At 39.0% G+C, this 26,627-nt stretch overlaps 1 protein-coding gene across 1 annotated transcript in view; it reads right to left on the bottom strand.

Moving 5' to 3' along the window:
- CDC73 (cell division cycle 73) overlaps positions 1-26,627 on the bottom strand; it is a 101,569-nt gene that overhangs the window by 8,609 nt on the left and 66,333 nt on the right. The window contains exons 11-13 of the mRNA XM_058808405.1: positions 10,757-10,814; positions 7,753-7,788; positions 7,257-7,344 (exon numbers count right to left, since the gene is read on the bottom strand). Coding sequence (XP_058664388.1) covers positions 7,257-7,344; positions 7,753-7,788; positions 10,757-10,814 — 182 coding nt within the window. The remainder of the gene's footprint in view (positions 1-7,256; positions 7,345-7,752; positions 7,789-10,756; positions 10,815-26,627) is intronic.

Here is a 26,627-nt window from a genome sequence, read left to right as displayed (position 1 = left end):
CTCCTGACATTTCATTGCCAAAGCTCCTGATGAAAATAAAACTCTGTATCCCTTAACTGCAGTAGTTAGCAGGAGGATTTGTGGTACCTTTTAAAAGCACAGTATATAGCTGGTAACATTTCTCTTCATTACAGTGCACATAGTGCTTTTGACCAGTTTCCTACATTTTTTGCAGCATTTCTATTTGTTCTCTTCAATTTATTTCTATTTGAATACTAAAAACCAAATTTGAATGTGCGCTTTAACAGGCACACTGTACTTCCTATTGTTGGATAAACAGGAAAAAAGAATACAAGATTAAATATGAAGAAAAGTTCATTATTCAGTCAACTTGAAAACACTTGTTTTCACTAGATATTCAATGAGAAAATGTTGGGGGGGGGAGGGCGGGGGAAGAAGAAAAACAAACATTTCGTAAGGCAGCAGGTGAAAATTGTCAACAAACCTCCAAGCAGAACTGTTTTACTTTGCCAATGTAAATGAACAGATTATATCCCCTCTTACTCCTCGTGTTTAACAGCGTTTCAGAAACAAAGTCACAAGCAATTTCTGAAATGTGTATCCAAATGCATTCCATTGATACAACTGCACTGAGAAATTTAAAAAAGCCCAACACCTGCTAATAACTAGGAATGGTGCATTAAAGCTGACTAGAACTGGAAATACAGAGAAAGCATTACAGGTACTAAATGAGCCACTATAAATTAAATTATGCTTGTCTGTCTAGTACAGGTGAAACACCATCATTCTACAGGAAATACAAACAAAAAAGCTGTACAGGACACTGACAGAAAAGTACACATTGGCCACCTAAAATATATTTCTTTAGAAGTTAAGATAATAATTTGCCTAATAGCTGAAGTAATTAGCAAACAGTTAATACTTACATACATTTTATCCATCACAACAGACTGACACATACAATTGCACACTACACAGAGGCATTCAGTTGAGTTCTGCGCTGGAAAAAACCACCCAATGTGACACCAGAATTTAAGTATTTCTCATCAATTTGCTAATTTAAAAACTCCAAAGTGAGGTGCACCTTCATCATGAGCACTCCTAATGGCCTGTCCTGCCAGGGTGTCACAGGCTTTGCTTTACCAACAGTAACTGATAGGAAACTCTGGAACCTAAACTGAGGATTTACTTTGTGGTCCTTCAGCTTTTAAAAAAACTACTAATGAGTTTTGTTAGTAGAAAACTACTAACGAGTTTCTTCTTCTCATCACCCATTAGAACTAAAGGAATCTGGGCTGAAAAGAATGAAGATAAATTTTAAAAAGAATTAGAGAAACAAGCCCTCAAACACCTTTTATCCAACTGGCAGTGTTTATAGGAAAAGCCAGGGTCACTCCAAATGCTGGGCAGCTTGAGAAGAATTTTGTTATCCTCCATCCCCTACGTTAAACAAGAAGAAACTCTTAGAGAATATGTAAATAAAAACCAAACAGCCCTACACACATTACAGTGATAATCAAGCATTCATCTGAACAGGGATCTAAAAGGTCACATTTTAAAATTAATTTGTAAATCTGAAGAAGCAAACACATTTTAAATGGAAACAGGAAAGCAAAGCAGCCCTGCCACATGAGAGTACAGGCAATATTGCTGTGCCACAGAGTAACAACTTCACCACTCTTGAGTCTTCTCACATTTACTGCTTTAAATGTTTCTGTGTTTAAGAATTCATTTCAACACCAGTTTTTTGGCAGTTTCTGCCCATTTCAGCTAGAAACTGTGTTACAGCCATTGAGGCACCATTCACTTGTGCTTCAGTTATGTCCCTTCTAGACAATGGCTTCAGTTGTATTTCCTGGGAAAAAATCTGAATTTTTGAGTGCAATTCTCTAGGCCACAACACAAAGATATCTTGTTAAGGACAAACTATCAACGAGCAGATTCAAATGGCACAGCAGAGAAGGCAAGTGCCACAAAGCAAGCATTGAAGCAAGCACTTACATCCAGATAAACAGAGAGTACAGGAATAAAGGACAGCTTACAGAAAGTTTATGGAATCTGTGCCTGCATTTCCGGGAATCATCGACTCAGTAAGCACAGCAAAAGTCATGTGCTCGAGAACTGAGAATCAATAGAAATTACTGGATGATTATAAATATATTTATGGCCTAGGTCATCACAACCCATAAGCATAAGAAAACTGACTATTAAACACCAAAAATCCCATCTTCTCTTGGAGATTATTTATAATATTACTACATAATACTATAGCCAGTGGCTTAACAAAACATTTGTACTTGACAGCTTTTTAAACATTGGAAATGGGTTCTGAAACCTGAGTGTGCAGGAGCTTACAGTTTCTTGCTGCTTCTCCAGATTACTATTCCCTATTAAAAAAAAAAATCCATATCAACTTAGAATGCACTTTTATGCCCCTAGTGGGGTAGGAAATTGTTAGCCCTCGCTGTTAATTGCCAAATCATTATCCACATGAAGAATGGTGCACTCTCACTTTGTAAAGGCAGCAGGTCCCTTCCCTAAGGTGGCAGGCAAGCAAGTGAACACCACCAGGTGTGGGAGGTAACTGCTAGGACACCATCCTGAACTGCCTGAGCTACTCCTGCCCTGGCTCTAAACTCACACCCACTGGCAGCAGTGCCTTGGAAACACTTTCACTGAGGTCAGATCAGCACCGTCTGGCCCCCAGCTCAAGCACACTGAAAAATGCATAAAAGGAGAATAAGGCAACTTACCAGCAACTGACATCATGGCAATACACATTTGATTGTGTTTAGAACTGAAGGCTTATTTCTACCACCCTCTCAGCACTTCTGTTAAATTACAGTATCCAAAGCTTTGGACACCTATTTTTGCAAGAGAACAAAGCTTTTTTACACTACATCATGCCTAAATCTATCCCAGATACTTCAGTTGGTATCAAAGCTGGATAAATCTCCAGGGAGTTGCCTGGCCACATATGGTTAAATGTATCACAAGCAAGAGCATCATCATAATAAAAATACATCACCACCATGTAGTCATTCTCATCTGCCTGATGGAATTTCTGCTCACTTTGGCTCCATGTAAAGCAGAAGTCTTGTCTCTGAAAAGCCTGACTCCAGGTATTCTCAAATACTGAGTCACAATTTCACATAGTAACTGTGATACCCAGTGTTACATTCAGATAGTAAGAATAAAAAGTATTATATAAAATATTTTAAAGAAGTGTCACAACATACAGAATACATTGCAGTTCTGATTTTAAATTAAATTTTACCTTTTACTATTTTAGAAACTCTTTATGTTGTACTTGGCTCCTTAGAAATGTAACCTTTCAAAAAAACTTAGCAAGAATATTTGCATATTATTTAGCAGGTGAATTGTATATATTACAATCACATACAGAAATGTCTCCCTTCAAAATCTAATTTGCAACAAATATATTGAATACATATATTAGATACCTTAAACTAGTGCTATGCTTTGGGTTTGTCATATGTATTTCCTTCTACATATGATAGTTTTCCTGCTTTCCATACTCTCTCTACCTTAAAAGAGAGCCTAACATAAGTGATAAAGTAAGATGCTAAGCATCATACAAATGTCAGCCAATTTGGCATGAAAAACTAATATACTACAGAGCTATAAATAGGCTTAGTAAAAATCTTGGTATAATTAATAAATTACTCTCAGTTCTTGGCAATTCAATTTAAGTCCTACCACAGAACTGGATGAAGAATCTCCTGTTTGTTTTACAACCACCAACCTAAAATATCTGACAATTACACTACAAATAATTTTCCTCATATCCAAAGAATGTATTGCAGTCCAGTTCCTTTAAAAAAAAATAATTCAGGATTGCAGAGAAAAAGTATCCTAAAAGATGGATTCCCAGCTATGATTGTAAGTTTTCATCTCTGTTTTTGATCTTTATTTCAGTTGATTTTTTCCCTTATTTTGTTTTAAGAAACATTTAAATGGACAGAATTACAGAAGTTGATTTATGAAACCCAAATTCTCATTCTTTATGACGACACATTTCACGGACTCATAGATATTCATATCCCAGCCACAACAGGGGCATCATCCTCCCAGGCTTCTGCCACATTTCTTCACAGTCTCCCCTACAATGGCTCTTACCCTTCCAGCTCCAAAAATCTCTCCTCCTTCTGCAGTATCGCCAATCCCCTCTGATGGCAAATACAAGCAGGCTGACTATCTCTAGAAATGCAAGAAATGCAAATCTACCTGCATCTTCCTCAGCAAGGGTAACGGAGGGAAGATTCATTTAGGTGTCTTTTCTACCTGGACAATAGTTCTTTATCCCAAAACTTGTGGCAATGAAAAATCTCTGCTCTTCTGTCAAATTTAGCTGCAAGTGGGGAATGAGTTAAACAAGGTGCTGACTTGGAGGCAGAAATTAGCTAAGTCTTCTTTCCTTGGAAAACCATCACATATCTATCAATCACACTCCACATCAAGGCTAGTTCTACATTCTGCATAACTTAACAGCAAAAACAAACCCTGAAGCCATTCCTGAACAAAGTGCTTCCATAAATCTGAATGCAAACAAATACAGGCCAGGTGGCATATTTTCCAGAAGAGTGCTAGACCTGTCATGGCTAAATTAATATTTTACTCTTCTGAATTCTGCTATTGCACTTCTGATTCATTAACATACCTTGCTTCTCCCTTTCTGTTTCACACAGGCTAACTATGCAGTGGCATCCTTTGAACCCTCCCTTTCAGTTGTTCTGGATCATGTTCCTGCACTCTAAATGCGAGCATCCTCCTGGGACAGGCCTTGGCAAGTTGACTGCTGAAAACTCTGACTCCTGGCACAGATGCACTTAGACATGACAGACCAATTGTCCTGGGTTTGCCTTAATTGAATTTTTGGTGAGGAGGGAAAAGGGTCAGCCAGAGAAGTGACTTTCCCCATGACAGACATCACAGCTTCCTTCACAGCTGACAGAAACAGCAGCTAGCTGGCTCTGAGGCTGATACACTGCTAAGCCAATTAGAGAAGCTGGACACGCCTCTATAAATCATATTTAAAAATTAAAAAAAAAAACACAGAAAACTCTTTGTTACTTCCTGCTTTCTAGAGAAGAGAGAAGCCGTCGTGTCCCCCCTCCCCTTCCCCGAGATTTCTGCAGCTGGGAATCCCCGAGGAGAGCCGGGGTGGCCCCAGAACACAGAGAGCCGTGGCCCGAGGCAGGGCCCGCGAGAAATTAACCTTTTCAGTGCTGAAAAATTCAATCTGGGAACAAATATAATCCATGGACGCCAATCTTCTCCCGAAGAACAAAGGAAAGGTGATGGCACGAAGGAGGGGCCAAAGTCCAGAGCAAAGAAGGAGAAGAGATGCTCTAGTTTAGGAGCTGCAAACCTTTTGCAAGCTAAGGCGAGAATATAATGCACCAGACTATTTCCCTGTAACTCATAAAGCATACGGGGAGATGCAGCGTTCATCTGCAGCTCAGAAGAGAACTGGAGTATACAGATGTTGAAAGAAGATGTGATCTGACTTGAACAGAGAAAGAGAACCTTTGCTTTAAGAGACAGAAGAAGAGAACCTTTGCTTCTATATTAGAACAGCTCATCCTTAAAAACTGGCACCCTAAAAGGCAGTGACCCACGGAGGCAGCTGTGAGAAGACTGACAAAACGTGGGAGGGAGTTCAGAATTGCAGATTTCCTGGCTGGCTGCTGCTCGTGAAAATTAAAACCACAAGAAACTGTTTCCTGTGGCACGGCAGGACAGACTCCTCTCCCTAAGTGAACTGAAGAAAGATTCCTTTTTAGAAGTGGTAAACTGACTCCAAATCCCATGTTTTGTCTCTTTAAGTTGTAGGTGGGAAATAGAAAGAGGCTGGGGGGGAGGAAAGGTGATCTAAAGGCTTATTTTAGTTCTTATAATTCTCCTTTTAATTCTGTTAATAAGGTTTTCTTTACACCCTTTAAAGTTTTGAGCCTGTTTTGTCCCTAAAGTATTTTCTCCTAATCCTTATCTCAACCCCATGAGCTTTATTTTACTTGGTTATTTTCCCCTCCTCTGCTCCAATTACAGCAGAGGAAGTGGAGTAGATGATTTTCATGAGTGCACTGGCATTTGGCCAGCAGGGGCTTCATTCCTTTCTGGGTACACCTGTGCCAGGAAGTCACAAATTATACAGCTGGAAAATCCAGGGCTTTTTTTTTAAAGCCAGGGCTAATTTTTTTCCTAAATATTAAAAACTCACATAAACAACACCCCCGTCAATCCAATTGGATCAGTGGTGTGACAGCTTGCACATTGAACTGCAATGTTAAAAGCCAGCCTGCCCTGAAAGTATTTCAGAAGAGACACTGAGAGCCCAGTACGCTCACTGGACCTTTAATGCCTGTGGCACTAAGACAGAACTGGAACTGTGGATCAGAAAGTACCTGGTATCTCAGAGCACACTTTAAACAATTCTAGGGCAACTCCAGCAGAAGCTGTACCACCACCACAGCCCGGTTTGGATGAAAAGCAGTGAAACAGTATCATGAAAGATGAGTGCTGGAGGTGGCAGAAAGATGATCCCTCCATTTTTTGGATATACTTTCCAAAAAGACTTTCTCACTGTGAAAAGTGAAAAAAACTTTTCTCTGTGAAAAAGACTGTTCCCAAAAATTACCTGATATTTACTGATAGGCAAGTCTAAAACCATGATCTGTTGGACAAGCAGAAAGATTCGTTCACCATAATGAATTAAATCTTGGAATCAGATGTGTGATGTGATAAACAAGTTTTAGTAACTCAATGAAATTTCCCTGGATGCATTTGCATCAATACTTAATGACAATATGTGAACTTCAGAAAAAATTTCTTGTTTGCACAACCAGCTGGGATGCTTGGCTGATACAGCCCACCTGGTCACCTTCTGCTTTACAATAACTGAGGTCCTTTCCCAAAATTATTTCTGAGCTCCAGAAGCTCCCTTGGTCAGCTTCTCTCAGCCTTCTTCCATAGAAGGGTTCACTTGCACATGGCTGCACAGATGTTACATCAAAGAAAAGCACTGCACACATTTCAACTGCAAAAATTTCCTAAATCTGCCCACAGGTCACAGCTGAGCCAAAACTCTGTATTAGGTTTTTGCTTTTTTTCCTACTAGTCAAGAGGAATTAATTTCTTTTATACTCAGGTCTGTAAAACTAGCTTGTCACAAGAGAGTAAATGAACCCTCTTGCTTAATCACTAATGAGGTGTTAGTATAACTTTCTAACTGAAAACAAATTGTTATACAGTTGTTCTAATCAGATACTTACTTCAGATCTTGCAGAAGGTCCTTTGCATTAAGCATTGTTATTAAAGAGGTCGTGGCTGCTGGAATAATGATTATGGGAGTTCGAGATCCTGTAGAGATAATAAAGTTAGACTTTGCCTGGAGGGGTTTTTTTTGTTGTGTTCTGGTTGTTGTTTCCTCCCCTCCCCCTTTTTTTTCATTAAAGGAACTGTACACAACAAAACTCTTGCTTAAAAGGTCCCCATCATGGAAAAATAGTAAAGGAAAACAGTAGTAAAGCTTTTCTGAAGTCAAGGTTTTCATTCACCAAGAAAGCAGATCCCTGTATCACGAGTCTCTCAACATGTGTGGGACCCATATTTAGCACAATGGAATGCTATTATGCTATACAGAATACATGCTATATATTCCATGGCTGGCTTATACTGTTGCTTGTAGTGTCAGGTGGGAAAAAAAAAGAAAATGTGGGCACAATTCACACAAAAATGAAAAGGATCATGTAACTAAAATTGACTCACCTTTTTTCTGGTTTGGAGGGGGTCTTGCTTGAGAAACTGAGAAAAAAAACACCGAAAGATACAGCAGAATGACTAGAACATCAATCCAAATGTCATTGCAAAGCATCTGCCTAATTGCAGGAGTGAGTAGGGAAGAGTCACACTACAGTCATTAGACCATTTTTACAGATGGAAGACACTAAGATGAAGAAGGGATTTATAATTTGGGCATGAGTATTCAGAAAACAAACAGTTTTTGACCATCTGAAGCAGGTATTAGGAGAGTTCAGTCAATCTCTCCCAGTTTTACTGAAGGCACTCATCCCCCTCCATCCTCCACAAAAGGCCAGGACACGACACCATGCACAAAAATTCCCAGAAATCATGAAAATGCTGCTTGTAGATCTTCAGTTCAGTCGTTTTTCATTAGTACTTATTATTGCACATGACATCCATGGGGTTTAGCCATCCCAAACATACATACAAGTTCAACAATCAAAACCTGAATTTCAGGCTTACTCAGGTTAATTTTGAATTGCAGCTTGAGTTAAATGAGGTCTTCAGGAGCCAGATCCAGTCAAGCTTGACACTCAAGGGGAAAACCACCCAAGCAACCAAAAAAAGCAAAAGAAAAAGAGAAAAAGAAAAAACCAACCCATCCACAAACAATATTACCCTCAACCACCAAAGAAATCCACCAAATCACTGCTGGACTGGTAGAAACCAAAGAACTGTCCCCCACTTCTCCAGCAAAATGTTTCCCCTTCAGTCTTCCAAGTTGTAACCACCTCAGAAGAGGAGACACTGCATTCCAAAAGTGGAAAAGCCTCTTTGTTTCTTCACTTTGGTGCTATTCCCTGGTTACCAGGTGACCTGCCTGGTTTCCCCAAATGAACATTTCATAGTTCAGTTTTCAGGAGCCCTAATTTCAGGAGAGAAGTGTAGCACTCGGTAATCATCATCATCATCCATGTTTATCCTAATTCAGAAAATGGTGAGTAGTAGAGAGATTGATGCAGACTAACTCAAGTCTCAACTGCTACTATGCATGACAAATTTCATTAATTGACTTCCAATTGCTTAGCACCAACTTGCTCATGTTTATTTATGACCAACTGTTTCAGAAACTTCCTAGAACAGTATAAATATTCACAGCACATACTTGCCATTATTGAAATATTGAGACCATATCCTTAATTATCTTTTCCTGACACTGTCAAATGCACAGATATAATTGGCAACACTATATTGAACTACATGAACTTTACCTACCCAGTGATTTTTTTTTTCTTTAATTTAGGTATCTCCTTAAAGTAAAAATATTCTTGAAATTATGGGCAGAACCAGCTGCCTTAAGGAGAAAAACATCTAAACAAAAAGGAGGGGGAGAGAGAATAAGCATCTGTAAGAAATTAAATAGCTGTACAAAGACAGGTAAGGAGAAAAGTTGGTAATGCAAAATGGCATCAAGAAATATCATTTAAGAGTGCATCTCAAGCATTTTCCTCAAATCACTACTGTTCAACAGTTTAGCCTAATTTAATTAATGATTCCTATGTGCAAAGCAGCATCCTCCTGCAAATAGCAGGTTTAGTTGCTTTGACTGCTAAGAATAGAACAGCTGAATTCTTAAAATATCCAAATATCAAAATGCAAAAATATCCTAGGACAGGCAGAAAGAGAAACCTCTTCTGACTCCACCTGTCTTCTGTATTCTCTCTCCAATTTCCAATGTAGATGCAAGATAATGGATGGGGCTGGCCTCAGAGCAGGGCACTATCAGTGTCACCTCTGTCATGTACAAAGCCCACGCTGCTGGCAGGAAGTGCCCAGGAAGTCACAGCCAGCAGCAGGGACTGTGACAACTCAGTCACATTTCCTTTCTTGCCACTTCTACCCTTTTCATACTGCTGTCTGTCAACTCCATCTGCATTAGGATGCTTAACGGGGCTAGTGAGATAAGTATGACAGGCAGCATGACCTTTCCAGTTCCAAAATAACCAAACAGAAGAATCTGTGCACAACAGCATTTGGGCATGCTGAGAACATTCAATATTAGAATGGATTTGGGAGAAAGAAGCAGCTTTACAACATTAAGTCTTAGCATTAAATCCAGCAAACAAATCTCAAGGAATTAGCAAAGCACACATTGCAAGCATTTAGAGTCTCAACAAGGATATACAGTATTCCAGCAGTACTTCTAGAAAAAGTATATTCATTTTAACTGGTAGCTTTGCTTCCAAACCTCCAGAATGTCCCCAGAACCTTCATAACATCATCTTGTCCTGAAATAGCACCTTTCACTTGAGACCTTCTTCCACCAAACCACTAAAGTCTCAAAGTATGTAAACCAGGGGCAAATCTGCACATCAGTTTGCAAGAACTGTCCCTCTCATGTACTGGTCTTACATGCTTCTAAAAACTCATCCTAAGGGTTTCTTATTTAAACAAAGTACATTTATCAGCCCACCACTGCATCAAAACTCGAGATTCCATCTGACAGATAAGTGGACTTGGCAGCCAAAATTTACTGAATGGGAATTAAAAACCCAGTTGAGGATTCTGGCCCCGTTACAAATATGTGCTTAAGAAGTGTGAAGAAGTAATGATAACACATTCAGAGAACTACTTATTTCTGACATATTAATCCCAGAAGTAATAATACATCTCATTTTGAGATTAGGTATTCTGTTTGTTTATCCTTGGAGTATTAACCAGCTCTTGTGGGAATTTTGTGAAATTTTAACTGCTGACATACCAAGCCCACAACCAAGAGAAGGTCTTGACTTTTTAATTTCAGCAGTGCATCTTTTCAATGGGCTAACTGGGCAACAAGAGAATGACCCCAAGTCCCATGGTATAACATTAAACAAAAGGCTATGGGGTTTTTCCAATTTATGCACAATTAAAGGCCAAAAATAAATGACCTGTACTTCATTCTTGAGCTTACTGAAGTTCTAAAGAGAGCTCCTTAGAAACTCATGCACATGAGGGACAGAAGCCCACGGGACAGTGGCCACCTTACCTGGTCGTGGCACAGGCTGTGCTGCTGGAGTTTGTGTTTTTCTGGCAGATGCACCTTCCTTTGGAAAGACAGAAAAACAATATGATCAGCTGAGCTTTGTGTCAGGCACACGAGTTTTTAAATAACCACAGAGGTACTGAAAGTATCATGATAATGAGAGCAGTATGTTTCCACTCAAGTGATGGAAGAAAATAGAGAAAATATTCCAAACTCTTTATAGAGCCTTTTTTAGCTTTTGGGAAGACAAACAATCTCGAACTTTTACAGTCTTACATTTTAACCAACCATAAACTTTTTAAAATTTAACTTTAAAATGTTTAATATTTTAATTTTAACTTTAAAAAGTTTAATAAACTTTTACATTCAAATAAACTTTTCCTATTTACAGTATTGTTTCATTTTACCTACTACCACCTTCACCAAGGGTTAGTAATGTAAATATAAGCAAGTGGCTGTAGAAATTTCCAAACAAGATCCCCTCATGCTTTGGATGGAAAACCAGGACCAAGAAATTGCAATTCATTCCTGACTTGAGGAGTTTTAGTGCCCAGAAATAGCACTCTCATGATAATTAGTTCTGCTCATGTCTTATCCAATTACCTTAATGTAACACACAAAAGACCTGCACTACTGTTTATTCTTGTTAGCACCCCAGAGTCAACACAGCACCAAAGAAAACAGTGAGGTCACATGTCTGCTTCCAGAGCAACACAATTCCTGCAAGAAAAATTCTGCTCTCAGTTTCTGCTGTGAAACCTCCCTGAACATAACACATTGCACCAACATGCTAAAAAGCTGCAGCACATTCCAGCCACTTCCATCTATTTGCAGAGCTGACAGGAAAAAACCTTCTTAACATGAAACCACGGATTTTAGCTGAAAATTACTTAAAACATTATGTGAGATATCCTACAAGCATGAGACACTGAGAAAGGTCAGAGATACCACTCAGAGGAAAACCTGTTGGAAAGGACTCCAATAGGCATTATCAGACTTCTATCTCCATGCATAAATAACAGTGTGTTTTGTAATGCAAAATAAAAGAAAGCTCATGAGAGGGCTCACTGCATGATTTAAATAATACTTAGAGGAGCTGCTTTTAAGTTTCCATCATGAAAGTTAAAACTCTTTATCTCATCATCTCTGAAGTACAAATAGAAGCTCCCACAGAAGCCCATAGAAAACACAAATTTACTCAAAGCCTCTCTTCCCTGAGCCTTAGTGAAGCCACCCATGATTAGTTTCAATAAGCTGGAGCTGACATTTGGTGCAGTGAGCAGCTTTTGTAACTTTTACAGGCAGCAACCTCCCATTAATCTTTAGAATAAGGGTTTAATTAACCCTGCACTGCAAATAATGGGTCTATCCCAAATTTTGCTGCATTCTTTTCTGATTATTGAAATACCAACATTTATGTAGGGCAGTTGAGTCAGTACATGTTATTTTAAGACTTACTTTTATAGCAGCAGAGGAAAGGTATTTTTGCCAATGTCCTTTCACAATAATTACTCAGAAAATTATAAAAATGAAAATACTACCACACTCTAGAGGAAGAGCAGCAGGAAAGGCTGACTACCTTTGAGACAAGCCTTGCAACTGAGAAACACCATCTTTCTTTTTACTTCCACTTTCCAAGAGAGCAAAAATAAAACTTTTTTCACCTCTTTCTGTAGAAAGATACCATGTTCTGTGTCAAAAGAATGATTCTGTGCTGCACTAGTCACTCATTTCGAAGAAACCAAGAATTCCCCCATAACACTTCCTTAAATTCACAGTACTTGATGAAATGTAAAGAAAATTATCAAGCTAAAGTAACATCAACTCCTGCAATGCCAAGTTTTTCAAGTTTCTAAATCCAGTTTAGATGCATAAGCAGTACTGTGTGCTGTCCCACACCTTCATTCCTCCTTCCACCCCTCTGGAATCAGCAGTGCAGCTTTGCCGCCTCCTCTGCCACTCACCCAGTGCCTCCCATGGTTCAAACACAGCCTGCAGAGAAGGAGGCACCCAGGAGCTGCTGCAGAGAAACTGGTGAAGGATTATAACCAAACAAGAACCAAAGCCAAACCAGTGGTTTGATGAGCCTAATGAAATAACTGACAAATTATCTTTTTGGGGGTTCTTCACTCTCTTTTGAACTGCCTGCCCTACAGTGATTTATGGGAAACTTAGTGCAGGAGCCTAAAACAAAACAGGAAGGCTTTGAGAAACTGAAACAAAATACATCCCTCCAAATGAAAAACAAAATACAGAAAATAACCACATAAAAATATCTGATTGATAGTAGGAAATAAATTCATTTAAATTAGTAAATACCACTTCCATGCCTATGACCATTCTGTTTGCAAGACCAAATCCTGCAAATCAATAAATTATGGAGGTACAGCTTTTAGATGTATAACTTTGTACCTCAGACTACGATAATCTCAGGAATGAACATCCTTCAGCTCACAGCTCCTGATATTGAGGTATCCTCAAAGCTCAGCTGTCACCTGACTGAAGGTGTACCATCAATCCTCTGGAGGTGATTTACACCCCTTCTCTTTTTACAATTTTCAGTGATCTAACCACTACCTCCTGTTCTGTAAAAGCTGCAGCCAATGCAGCAAAAGAAACTCTGATCAATATTTCACCCCCACATTTCTCAGAAGATTTGTAAGGAGAAATGTCTACACTACTAAGGTGAGGAAATGAACAGAAGTACAGAGCTGTGATGGTTGACAAGACCCGCAAGTGGAGAGGAAAACATGGGGTCAGTAAGGAAGTCATTATCAGGATAATTTTGTTGTTATTTTCCTTCGTCCTGCTAAGTTTGGATTTACAATTATTGCTTTTCCAAAGCATTCAGATAGAGATACAAGCTTTTCCTATGACAACACAGTGATTTCAGCTCTGTTCTTAAGGAGGTATAACCCAGAGAAGTCCATGCCAGGATTTCTCCCAGAGAAAAAAAAGAGTATTCATCTGACAGAGTAACCTCTGAAGCTGCTTCATCCAACCACACAAAGGGGGTGCTGCTGGTGATTTGCTACTCAGAGGCAACTCCTGGTTTGCACACTCTCATTCCCTGTAAAGGCCAGAGTTATTTCTCACTGAGCACACACAAAGGTATTTCAAATCTTCTCATGTGAAATTTATAATCTAAAAGCTCCTTTTAAGTAACCAGCACGCTGCAAATTTGAACTCCAGCTAAGGGAGCTTTTGTTCATGCAGCTGTACCCAAAGCATCACAAGCAGCAGAAATCACTGTTTAGCTATTTAAAGAACATTCATTTCCTCAAAATTTCTGAATACTTAGACAGTTTTGCTCGAAAATGACATACCTAATTCTCATGCATAAGTTGTTTGACACTGTTAAGGAGTATATTATGAATATTCATAAGTTGAAACTAATTTAGTAACAAAACCATGTAATTTGAAAAATACAAATCTTCTTTAAGACAACCACTTACCGTTGTTTTTTAATCAAAAACATATTACTTGGTTTACTTCTGCTAATTTACCATAGAAGGTTATATATAGAGAGTTTACTTATGATTTACATTTTAACCATTCAGAAGCAACACCCTGACACAGAATGTCATCAGCTCCAGACTTGCCTGAGCCTCACTGCCTCATTTCCCTACAGGGCTGGATCTGCTTCTCTGTGGGACTCATTTTAGTGCTTCTGTTCCTTGTCATTTCAGACATTTAAAATATCTCTGCCTAACCATGTTTTTGTGTTTAGTGTATTCCTTTTGTTATTTAGCATTGTTGTATCTAAACACCTAAAAAATACTGGGTTCACAGAGCAATGGATGAGTGGGAAACAGCTCAGTACCTGTGGTTAGTAAAGCCATGGTTGGGTTTAAGTTTCCTGAGAGTGGCTGTTGGGGGGTTGTTTGTTTTCTTTTAGACACCTTTTAAAACCTCTTGGTTTTAAACCTCTCTCTTTAAACCTCTTTGACTTTTCTAAAAATAACAATTTTTAAAAACAGCTATTATGTGCATTAACAAAAAATTACCCATTAACAATATTTACCTGACAGATTTATCAGGACCCAACTATTATTTTCCTATATTTTAGATACTTAGTGGTTTTCTTAGGTCTAAATGAACATTAACATCCATAGTTAGGTTACCTTCATTTCCCAACTGGAATGAAAAATTACCTGAACAGTAACTCCTGCTACACTTTAGAAAATAAACTCCCCTGTTTAAAACCTAATTATTAAAGATATCTTATGGCAGCTTTACAGGTCCAAATGGTGGAAGGAAAAACTATTTCATTGCATATTCCCTTTCCCAACTGGTTTCTCAGTAGAGATCATAAGAGCCTGTAGTATTTTGACCTTTACAAAAACATTAGGAGCAAAGGATAGAGTTTACAATTTGATGCCATCTTGTGGCTTTAATTTGGTAAATTTAATTACTATCTTGTTCCTTAATAATATTTAAATTAGTCACAGAATTTCACCAAAAAATCTGAAAATTACAGAAGCAAAAAGTAACACTGCAAGAAGTGTTAGCAAGTGCTTGCATGTCAAACACAGAGCAGCTTCCAGCCATGAGAGAATTCAGCCAAACACAGCTCTGTTTGTGAAGAGGAACACAGCAAAACTCAAATTCAAAAGAGAGAGAAAAGAAGTGCCTGTGGATGGCAAGCTTGTACAATTATTTTTAAGAACTGCCTTCAATGTATCTATTCAATTTGAGGTACAAGAGACTGTAAAAACCTACTTTAATTACCAGTAACTCTATTATAATTTCCTGACTTAAAGTATTGAACCTTTGAAAATTTTAGTAAAGCCAGCCTGAAGAACTATGAAAAAACCCAAAACAACTGCATAGTTAAAAAGAAGACAACTTTACTATAAATTAAATATTGCATATATCAATGTACGAACAAACAGCCAAACAAAGGGCTGACTTCAAAGCAGGTATCTAAAAATTGGTCCAGATGCCCTACTTGAAGCCTGATAGAAACATCTATTTCATATAAATTGGATTCTGAAAACATAGAGCTTTGTTCAAAAAATTTAAAGCCCATAGAAGCCTTGGAAAAAAATCCAAGCTTTTCAAAGGGTCAAAAATAATCCAACTCAGTGGCTCTGCCTCTGCAGCCTTCCCAGTAATTCTCTAATCTATGTTTGCATCAAGAAAATTCTAGTAATATTTTAACTAGTGTTTCACATCATCTTTTTATTTATACATCAAACTGGTATCATTTATTTTTATATTTATATGCACACACAAATCTGCATGCAGTCCCACAAGACATACTTAAATAATAAATTGCAAGCTTTTAACTGCCTTCCTAATTTTAAACTTTACAGTAAAAAAACAGAATTTATTGTGCAAACATTTCTAATACTATAGTTGCTTTCACTTCCATTGTTTGCAATATTAATGAAAAGGTCATTGCTACTGTTTCTATTGTTTCAACTTTCTTATTTTCTGGAAGGGAGAGTGGGAGTTTAAGGAGAATTGAAGATATTTTTACAGAACAAATTCTAACAGAAGAATAGTTTACCAGTATTTATCAAAGGACTCCTAATACCAGCTACCTAAAGAAAATACCAGCATAGATTCACTTTTTCATACCTGCACAACCAAAACAACTGATGTGGCAAGACAAAGAGGACTGATAAAAAATATATAGAACATGTTTATTTCAAAATACAAAACTCATCATAGAATCATTAAATTTGAAAAGACCTTCAAGCTCATTGAGTCCAACCTTTAGTGTATTATATTAGGTCATGTCTTATCCAGCATAGAAGGCTTCCAATCCTGAAATTCAGTTTCATGCCACAAAACTCAATGTCAATCTTGCAAAGGTAATAGAAGTCTCATTATAGTTTTCCAAATATTGACGTCCATATACCAAATTTGACAAAAGAGGGAAATCAGAATGAGCACAGCACTACAGGGATGGAGAAGGGGGGAAAGGAGAAACCAGAGGAGGGTGGCACAAATAAAACTCTGCTGGTTCCACTCTGCTGCTTTGGGACTACTCAAACATTAACACCTGTTGTACCACACCATGCAAATTCAACTTTCACTTAGATATTTGGTGCTTTATTAATCCATTACAGAACTAAAACTGACAAGTTTATTCAAATTTGGAAACTCTGTTAAACATGATAAACAGAACTGATGGGTCTCTGCAGGTTAGACCTGGCAATGAGTGTCACTGAATTTAAAAAGATCACTGAAATTTCTTGTTTGTTACGAGGTCAAGAGAAATAAGTTTTAAACATGACTGAATTAACTGGACTGCTTATTGATAACTTAGGAAATACTCTGGTTCTGCAAAGAAAACAAACCAAATCACAACTGAATCTAAAAGAAAATCGTAGTGACTAGTGAGCAGCTAGGAACAAAAGCAAGTAAAAAAGCTGCAGTAATAACAATAATGGAAATCACTGGAGAAGCTTTTGAAAAGAATTAATCAAAGCCACAACTACTGAGATGCTTTAAAACCATTACCCCCAAAGTTAAGCTATCCAACCCCTCTGAAGAGTCCTCTCAGAAGTGTACTAGAGCTCCATCCTTGTACAGAATATCTGTAAAATTAAGAACTTTGTCTTGAATTTACATCAGCCACATAAATTCAAACTGTTGCTATAGAAATAGCAATTTTTGAGCAGAAGAGAGATGTTGGCAGCGAAGATTAAACATGCAAACACTTCCATTTTCCTGGGGATAAGCTGTTTTCATCAAAAACAAGAACTCTTAATCCTGAGAACTCCAGAGGACTTGTTTGTTTGTTTGAAAAATAAAGGCTTGTCTATACCTTCCTATGTTCATTTTAATGATTCATTTCCATGAACTGAGTGAAAAGACAAAGGCAGTTATCACTAAAACGGTATTTTTGCTTAGGCTTCCTTCCCTTCAGGTTAGTTATCTAAGCCAGCCTCACAGTTATTTCTTGGCAGCCAGAGAGGGTTTTGAGAAGCACAGTTTGAGTATTAAGGGATTGTTTCATCTTTCTCTAAATCCAGGTATAAAGTTTCTATCCTACTGGTTTTCTGCATGCCACAATCAGCCCAGGATACACCAGTTCAACAGAACTGGAATTTGCATCTAATTGTGAATTTACTGCAATTGGCTCCTGTTTGAGTCTCTGACTCAGACCTTGACATATTCAGAACTATGTAGTTTCACTACTGCCTCTAAGGGCAGGCACTGGTCACCCACAGGAAGTGGTTTTTATCAGAAATAGCACACAATATGGGGCTCAAGCAATCCATTTGCCCATCAGCACAACTGGCACGCAAATTCCAAACACATAGAGAAGAACTACTGGTTTTGTGTTCAGATTCACCTTTGGAAATGGGATTCAAAGGAACAGCCACAGTTAGACTACAGAAAATGCTGCTCAGTACAGAGCAGCAGGAAGACCACACTTACACCTGCACCCAGTGAGCAAGCAATACAAAAACAGAGGTCTAAGAGACCTCAGAAAGGTTCCTTTGCAACTTCTGGAAAGACTCATGAAATGCTTTGCGTGAGAAGAATATTTTTAAAAGCTCTGCAGGTGCCCAAATGAATACAGATGGACCCTTGACTTCTGTATCAAAATTTATCCCAAAAAAAAAAAAAAAAACCAAAATGAATCAAGACTCAAGTAACTGAATAACTTTGAGGGATGCTGTCAAACATCTCAATGCAACAGAAACTGCTGAGGCTCTTTCCAGCCTTTGTCTGCTTATACTGACTCCCATTGCTACAACACAGGGGATGCTGCATTAGAATTCTAATACATGGGCAGCTCTTGAAAGACCTTGGGTTATTTCATGATTGCTTGTTCAACAAATTATCCAGCACCAGTTGTTCCCAGTTGTACTTCATCCTGATATGATCTTCTCTTTCTATTCACTAAAAACAAGTTTCAATATTATTCTTCTGTACCTCACCAGCTTTAGCAACCCCAGCACTATGCTTATATATTACATTATGTTGCAAGAAAACACAATTATCATGGGTGGTCATGGGCAGAGAGATGAAAGCAATTTTCCAAGTAATGGCCCAGCAAAACTTAAAATATCTGGGGAAAAATCCTGAAACTGAATTCCTGGAGGAGCCAATGTGCAAAGCTGAACAGTAGAGCAATGAACTCCAAGTTGTTTGTGCTGCCTAGAAAAAACACTGCTGAGTTCAAAGATGTGCTTTTCAGGATCAAAAGCTTTAGCTGCAGCTATAACAAATTGTAACAAACAAGCCAAGAGATGAGGGCTTGAGTGATGACAGCAGTGGATGTGAGCATTCAAGGGACTGTAACCACTTGGATATGGAAAGGGCTATTTTGAACTGCCACAGGCCAGAAAAAGGGCAAAAAAATGTCCAAATTGCAGAGTGCCTTGTACTCCAGGCTCCCTCGATGAACAACAGCTCATCTGCTATGCAAATTCAGCTGAAAAGGCAAAGGTACTTTTTTTTAAATGCCCAAAAGGTGATGATTGCAAGATCTGCTGTAACTGTAATAAGCTGCTGGTAATACTAAACCACACCCTGGCAGTCAGCTGAGTAATACCAGTCATTAAACTTGTGCCATCTCAGATTTTCTTCTCAACTCTTGTATTATTGACTTTGCGACTTTTACACAAGCGCACCCCAAGAGATTCTTGTGGGATGCCCACAGCAAAGTGATAGAACAGTAGGTATAGGTGAAAAAGGAACAAGTAAGTGTATTACAGAAATTATCTATGTCATTTGCAAACAGAGTAGTGAAACCCCAGCATGACATTGGTTAAAGCCCTTGGATCAACCAACTGTCTTGTTCAGACAGAGCAGATTCACTGTCTTGGCTGCTGGTGATAAAACTATTGACAAGATACTGAGACACAAGAGAGAGATCTGCACAATATGAGACAAGCAAGTTAGAAACAGAGTAGTAATTCTCTGCAAAAACTTCTGAGTTTTAGTCCAGCACAAAAGTGTTAAGATTTCTGGACTTGAACATGCTGCAATTATCCACACCCTGTAATTCCCCAGACAGAGAAAACTGGATATTTTAATCTGCTTACAAGATAACTAGAATTCTGCCTCTCAACATTTGTCCTGCCCCAGCTGTCTCAGTTCACAAGTTCAGTTTCAGTTGCCATATGAGGAAAAAAAAGTTAAAATTAACCAAAGGAACACTACAATTCACAGGCCCTCCAGATCCTATCCAGCTCTTACTCTACAGATTTTATTGCTTTAACTCATTTAAAAAAAAATAAATAAACAGACTGAAAGAAAGAAAATATGTTGTCTGCCATGAAGACAGAGAGTGAATCAAATCAGAATGTAAGCAGAGGTTTTTTTGGAGGACAGGAGTGAGAGGACAATGGGCAAACAGACCTTTTTTTGTTCTGCAACACTGTAGCTAAGCACCCCTGATCATAGTGATACCTTTTGGCAGCAAAAGGTATCACTTCTCCTGGGCAAGAACACAATTTAGTCATTTCCCCTTTCCTCAGATGCTGAACTTGAGCTTTGCATTTACAGCTTGTACAACTGGAACAGCCCCCTGTGAAATGTTGGTCAATCACTGCACATACTCACAGCACATGCAAGGTTAAAATGCAGGGGAAGAGCAACAAAAGCGTCAAACAAAGCTTTCTGCACCAAATCCACCTCCACCTGGGGGTGCCACTTCTCCCATGCTGCCAGCCCAGACTGTGCTCCCCATCTCCTTTCCCCATGGGCAGCCCCAGAACAGTCACAGAATCACAGAATGACTGGGTTGGAAGAGACTTCAAGGTCATCGAGTCCAACCCATGCCCCAGCACCTCAACTAAACCATGGCACTGAGTGCCACATCCAGGCTTTTTGAACACATCCAGGGATGGTGACTCCACCACCTCCCCAGGCAGACCATTCCAGAACTTTATGACTCTTTCTGTGAAAAACCTTTTCCTACTATCCAACCTATATTTCCCTTGGCACAGCTTGAGACTGTGTCCTCTGGTTCTGTCAGTGCTGCCTGGAGAAAGAGCCCAACCCCACCTGACTGCAGGCACCTTTCAGGGAGCTGCAGAGAGTGATAAGGTCACCCCTGAGCCTCCTTTTCTCCAGGCTGAGCACCCCCAGCCCCCTCAGTCATTCCTCACAGGGTTTGTGCTACAAGTCCTGTTGCCCTGTTACCCTCACCAGCCTGGCTGCCCTTCCAGAGCAGTTCTTGCTAACAGGCTGATAATGTGTTCACAGAAACTGAGCAATGCTCAGATTTTATCACAAGTAGCTGGAAAATCTGCCCCCAAACAGGAAGTTACTGGTCATGTTGTGAATGAACTTTTTTTCACTAAAAATACTAAATCAGAGACAGCAGCTGTTGTGAACAGAATACTTTACATTTCCAATGGCCAGGCTTGCTATAAGGTGCCCAGGAAAAAGTCTTATTTTGAGAACTCCGATACTACATACACTACACTACACTCTATATACACTACACATTATGACCACAGCTGACATTTGATTGCAATGTTTCATTCTGCCCCATGACTTTACACATTTGCATCAAGTAAAACAAAAGACGCCAACACAACATATCTATTGTTGGATTTAAATGTTTATATTCCGATTTCAACAATATAAAGGCACCCTTGGAATCATTTCCCACATTTTAAGACAGGGCACAGAAGCAATATGGGATTCAAACACAAACCTCAAACGCAGAAAGTTCCTAAGCAGTGTATGAATTGTTCCTCAACCTTAATATTACACTTTAGGAGTTACCTGCAGCTTCCCATAGGTGAGCTTAGATATTTAATATAATAAAACATCACTTAAAAAAAACTTGTGCTCTTCAGTGTCCTCAAGTGGCTTCTCCCACCTAGAGTCAACATCATTAACCTATTTTTCTCAGTACAATATTCTGAAGTCAGCATTTCCAAAATTTGCAGTAATAGCATTCCTCTCACACCAGTCACAGCAGCTCTGACAAAAACTGCCTGCTAGACTACCTTCTCTTTGGCTGCAGGATGCCCAAGTTTCATACGCAGCATCGTAATCAAATACCCCCCATAAAAATGCAAAGGGTTTGGTGCTGTTATGTGCCATTTATCACCCTGCCCTGCAGTTCTGCCTCCAGCTTTCCCTGGGAGATCCATTCCAACACATACTTTTCATTGCAGAACTCTCATTCCACAAGTCTGTTTTTAATTAAAATATTCTTTTATTTACAATTAAGAAGGAGCACTCAAATTAGACCAAAACATTTATTATTCCCCCTTCTTGAAGAAATTCCCACTGAGTGCAACTGGGTAACTACAAAAGGCCTGGAGTTTCCCTCCCTGGGTACAGATGTAAGCAGATGAAAACATTAAAGTATTTTGCAGGTATCACTACTACAGAGCACAAAATCACACTACTGTACATGTCAGCAGAAAGCCAGGCAGCCACCTGAACCCAAAATTCTGTATTTCTTCAATTAAGCCTTTATACTTATCCTATAGATTCCAAAATTAAAGAAAACAAAACCCAACGTAATAATCCCCCAAACACAACAACAAATTAGAGCCTTCTGGTTTATACCCAGAGAACAAAGAGACAACATAGATTAAAGTTTCAGTTGTCTCCATTTCAGCATGTCCTAAAAGCCTGGCTCTTTGCCAAAAGCAATACAGCCTATGGACATGGCTGATTTCCTTCCAAAAGAAATCACACAGGGGGACCAAACAACACCATCACAATATTAATCATCACCTAACAAAGGCACCTGGGACCGAGAAGCATCCCAGTCACACATCACAGACTCGTATATTAAGGACAAACAATAGAATAATATATACTGTATTTGCATCACAGCAACAAAGCATCCTACTTGTGTGCTTCTTGAGAAATGGAGATGTTTCAAGAAGTGTCTTCAAGGTTTTTAGTGCCAGCATGGCTTCAGCAGGAGCTGTGTATTATTGCTGTAATACCATACACCAAAGAGATTGTGCAAATGGCTGCTGGTATTGGTAACCTGGAGAAACACATCATTCATACCACCCTGCTGGAGCACACAAAAGCTGATGATGTTACATGGTCATATCAAAAACTAACTGTAGTGGCAATAAATCATGCATTAAGTTAAAATACAGGAAGGCTTCTGGCTGTATCACAAAAGAGGAATTTTTCCATTTGGCCTTCTGCCTCTACTTTCAGCTTCCTTTGGCATTATATCTAAATTCCCCATTATTCTTCTTTCTTTAGTATAGAAGATTAAATTAAGCCCTTCTCAAAGCACTAAGATGACAGCATTCAACTTTAATTTTTTCATTTTAAACACAATCCATACACTAGATAGACTATCTCCAAGCTCCTAGCATTGCATTAGGAGAACTGGTTTATCACAGACTGTTCTCAGCTGTATTTTTGGTAGTGCATAAATGCATCCTCTTAAATAAAGGTCAACTGGCACAATCCCATATAGTGAGGGCCAGCCTATTCAAAGATGAGGATAAGTGCCCTACAAAACCAACAGATTTTAGGATCTTCCTGTTACACTGTAAATTATATACAGGCTTCATCCATTGCTGCAAAAAAATAACCCCTGACAAACGGGCAGACTCCAAAATGCATCACAAAACAGGTTCTGAAAGTTTTCAAACGGCTGTGCCCTCTCACTCTGTACCCATATACACACAAATTCATCTTTAGGAACCTCCCACTGTGAACAGCCAGAGGAGATGCAGACTGCCAGTCAGCACTTTCACAGGTGAGGCTCACTACAACCATTATTTCTGCTCCTCACATGTTAGCAACCATCAGTCATCCATGATGATCCTGGGGATTTCACAGTTTATCTGAAGGAAATCTGCCACAAGCAGCAAGACCTCCTCAGCTCTCTTTCAGCCCTCACATCTGTCCTGGTACTCCAAATAGCTGTTTCACCTTTGCAAAGTCTAATGTCAGTCATAAAAAAATAAATAAGTTCTTTTTTTTCCTACAGCAATGTGTTGCAAAGTAAAATCCCCTCAGTCCAGAAAACTGAACACTAAAGTGGCAGGAAATAAAAAATAGTAAACCACTAAGAGGAGACAATGTTTTGGAATATAGTTAGGCTTTCAATGCCAAGATTTCAATGAGAGAAAAAAAAAAAAACAACACAAAGTGTAACAAGATTCCTCTGTTATGACACCCTGGAACTTTCTGTACGTGCTTAGGATGGCTTTACCAGTCACAAACAGATTCAATTTCATAGAGACTCATCCAATAACTTCCTTGCCTTAGTCAGGTCGTGCTCCATTTTACAAGAAAAGCACCAAAACAAAACAGCAGCATCACCTTCTGAGCAAGGGCAGCAGAGTAATTTTACATGTAGCTCAACAGGCTGATAATTTGTATACAGACCAGAGACTCACACTTTTCTACTTATTCCTGTGCTTCCAAAAAGACATTTGGAAAATGTAAGAAAAAGCAACTAATCCAGAGTTAATGCCAGACTACGTATTTCTTCCTTATTTTGCAGGTTCTGCATTGGCATATTTTTGGGGGAATGAATGTGCACCTATTCTGGAGGAAGAGCAAAAATCCTTATGTCCTCCAACAGACATTTCTGTCACTGACTAGTGCTTAGTTGGAAGAAACATCTGAAGGCACTACCACTCTGAAAGCTGTTTTAAGAAAAACCCCAAGTTACTATCAGCCTCAGATCCCAATCAGTGGGATCGGGTATTTCCAGGCAGCACATTTTCCACTGGAGATGATGGAGATGTCTCAGGTTTCACCCCTTCCTTAGCTCAGGGCAGCTTCTCAGAAGCACTGCTCACCTCCTTCCCAGGCCACAGCCCTGGCACCCAGCACAAGCTGCTGCAGCTCCTGCAGCCACCTCCCAGTGCCTCAGCCCTGCTCTGAGAACAGCAGGAAATTCTGCACAGAGCCATCAGCCACAGGGCACCCAGGGCTGCACCAGCCTGCTCTGAGCAGCCTGCTGCCTCCATTCCCACATGGAGGACACTGCACAAGGCTCAGGAGATGGTGTGCATCATCCTGGGCATACACACAGCCAATTTTACTCTGGCTCTGGTCCCAGCCAACCTGCCAGGGAGAGGAGAACAGGGATTCCAGAGAGCTGCTCTAACCTTTCCTGCTGCACCCAGCATTTCCCACTTTACTGACATATCTCCTTGCTCACTCCCTTCCTCCCGTGCACCTCAGAGAAGTGACATTTCATTACATGGAATAAACAACCTTTTGTCATTAGGCAAACACAGCATACGAGTACAGACTGTGGCACATCGAAAGGAAAAACAGAAAAAGAAAAAACAAAGAAAATGGCAAATGTAAATTTTTCACAGAAGGGAAATCTTTTCCTTATGAAGTGACCTAGATTCTCAAACAAAGGGATTCCCTTTCTGTACTGTATCCAGGCCTTATAAAATAAAGAAGGAATTTTTATTCTATTTATTACTTTGCTTGTTACCTAGAAATACAACAGAAGGGCTTTTGATATCTGGCAAAATAAGGAACACCATGGCAAAACCTAACATGGAGATCCAAAGGTGTGAGGGGAAAAAAAGAAAAAAAAAATCAGGAAAAAAGTGGGTCAGATTTAGTCTCATCCACAGTTCAATATTTTGATATGCAATGTAAACCATAATACTTGCACATTGATAAAACAAGTAAACATTAACCAAAACTTAGAGAAAAAGCATTTGTAGACGTCTGAATGTTTGATTACACAAATTCTCAAGAGGAAAAGACTTCAAAGAGTCTACAATAAGCATCATCCAAGGTCATGAGATTTTGTGGGGTTTTTAAGAGGATGACAGGTTTCTGTATGTTTTTGAGAAGCGGGGTGGGTTTTTTCAGATGACAAATGCTCTCTATGAATTTACTTTAGCAAGACAGATCAACAATAGAACTCTTTGCAGATGCTGATTATGAACTGCAAGGTTATATACCTAACAGAAGAATATCATCTTGAATTTGAGGACAAATTTTATTAATTCAGCATTATTGTATTAAATACAACCAGTATTTTTTTTTACAGACACACCTCCCTACAGAATGTATTGATTATTCTTAATATTACATCTCAAGGTGGACAAGATGCAAGAGAGCTGTCTCTGATTTCTTCTTCTCTTAGAAGCCACTAAATTACAGAAAATAAACCACCTGGAATTTCAGTTTGAAATATAGCTTAAAATAGCATAAAATAATAAGAATTCTCTAGTTCTCAATCAATATTCTCTGTCAATTTACATTATACAAACCAGACCCTGAGGATTTCCTCTAAATCAAGTATTTGAGGACTACGAGTCCTGGTTACTGACTCTACATTAGTAATTTATGTGAAAAAAAATCCTCAGGCTCATGAAATTAATCTAGAGTCTTACACAGATTACAGAAGGAATTATGAACACAATTATTCAGGCAAAATCCATTATTTCCATAGCAGAGCTTCCTTTTCCTCGGAAGCGCTCAAGGAATGGTATCATTTAAGTTTAATGTGAATTTTAGAAGTGGAAAGTCTGCAGCTTGATCTCCACTGATTGGGAACTACATGAAATTCAGGGAAACAAGAAGATAGAACAACATTCAGTAAAATGGGGAGTAGCTGGGACACATCCCCAGCTGGCCAGGCTGAAGCAGCTCAGTGAGATCTGGGTGATGTGCAAAGTGTTTGGAGAAATTTCAGTCTCTCCAACATGTCAAAAAAAAGAGCAGTAGGGAATTTCTCTTAAAAGGGAATTTATTCTCCATTTTATGATCCAGGTTTTCTGCTGGCTATGAACAAATATTGGTGAAATTTATTACACGAATAGGACCTCCTGAGTCCCTGGAGAAAGGATTTTTTTCCACACATTTTATTGGTTTTCCTAGTTTAAGCATCTCTGCTTGAAGGAAAGGATTCAGGCATTTAAGGCACTTCCTAAATCTCTGTTATTTCTGCTGTAAACCTTTCATGTCCCCC

This window comes from Ammospiza caudacuta, chromosome 7 (genome assembly GCF_027887145.1).
Source record: "Ammospiza caudacuta isolate bAmmCau1 chromosome 7, bAmmCau1.pri, whole genome shotgun sequence".
Classification (NCBI taxonomy): domain Eukaryota; kingdom Metazoa; phylum Chordata; class Aves; order Passeriformes; family Passerellidae; genus Ammospiza; species Ammospiza caudacuta.
Note: the sequence above shows the minus strand (reverse complement) of the source record. Positions and strands in the feature narration are given on the sequence as shown.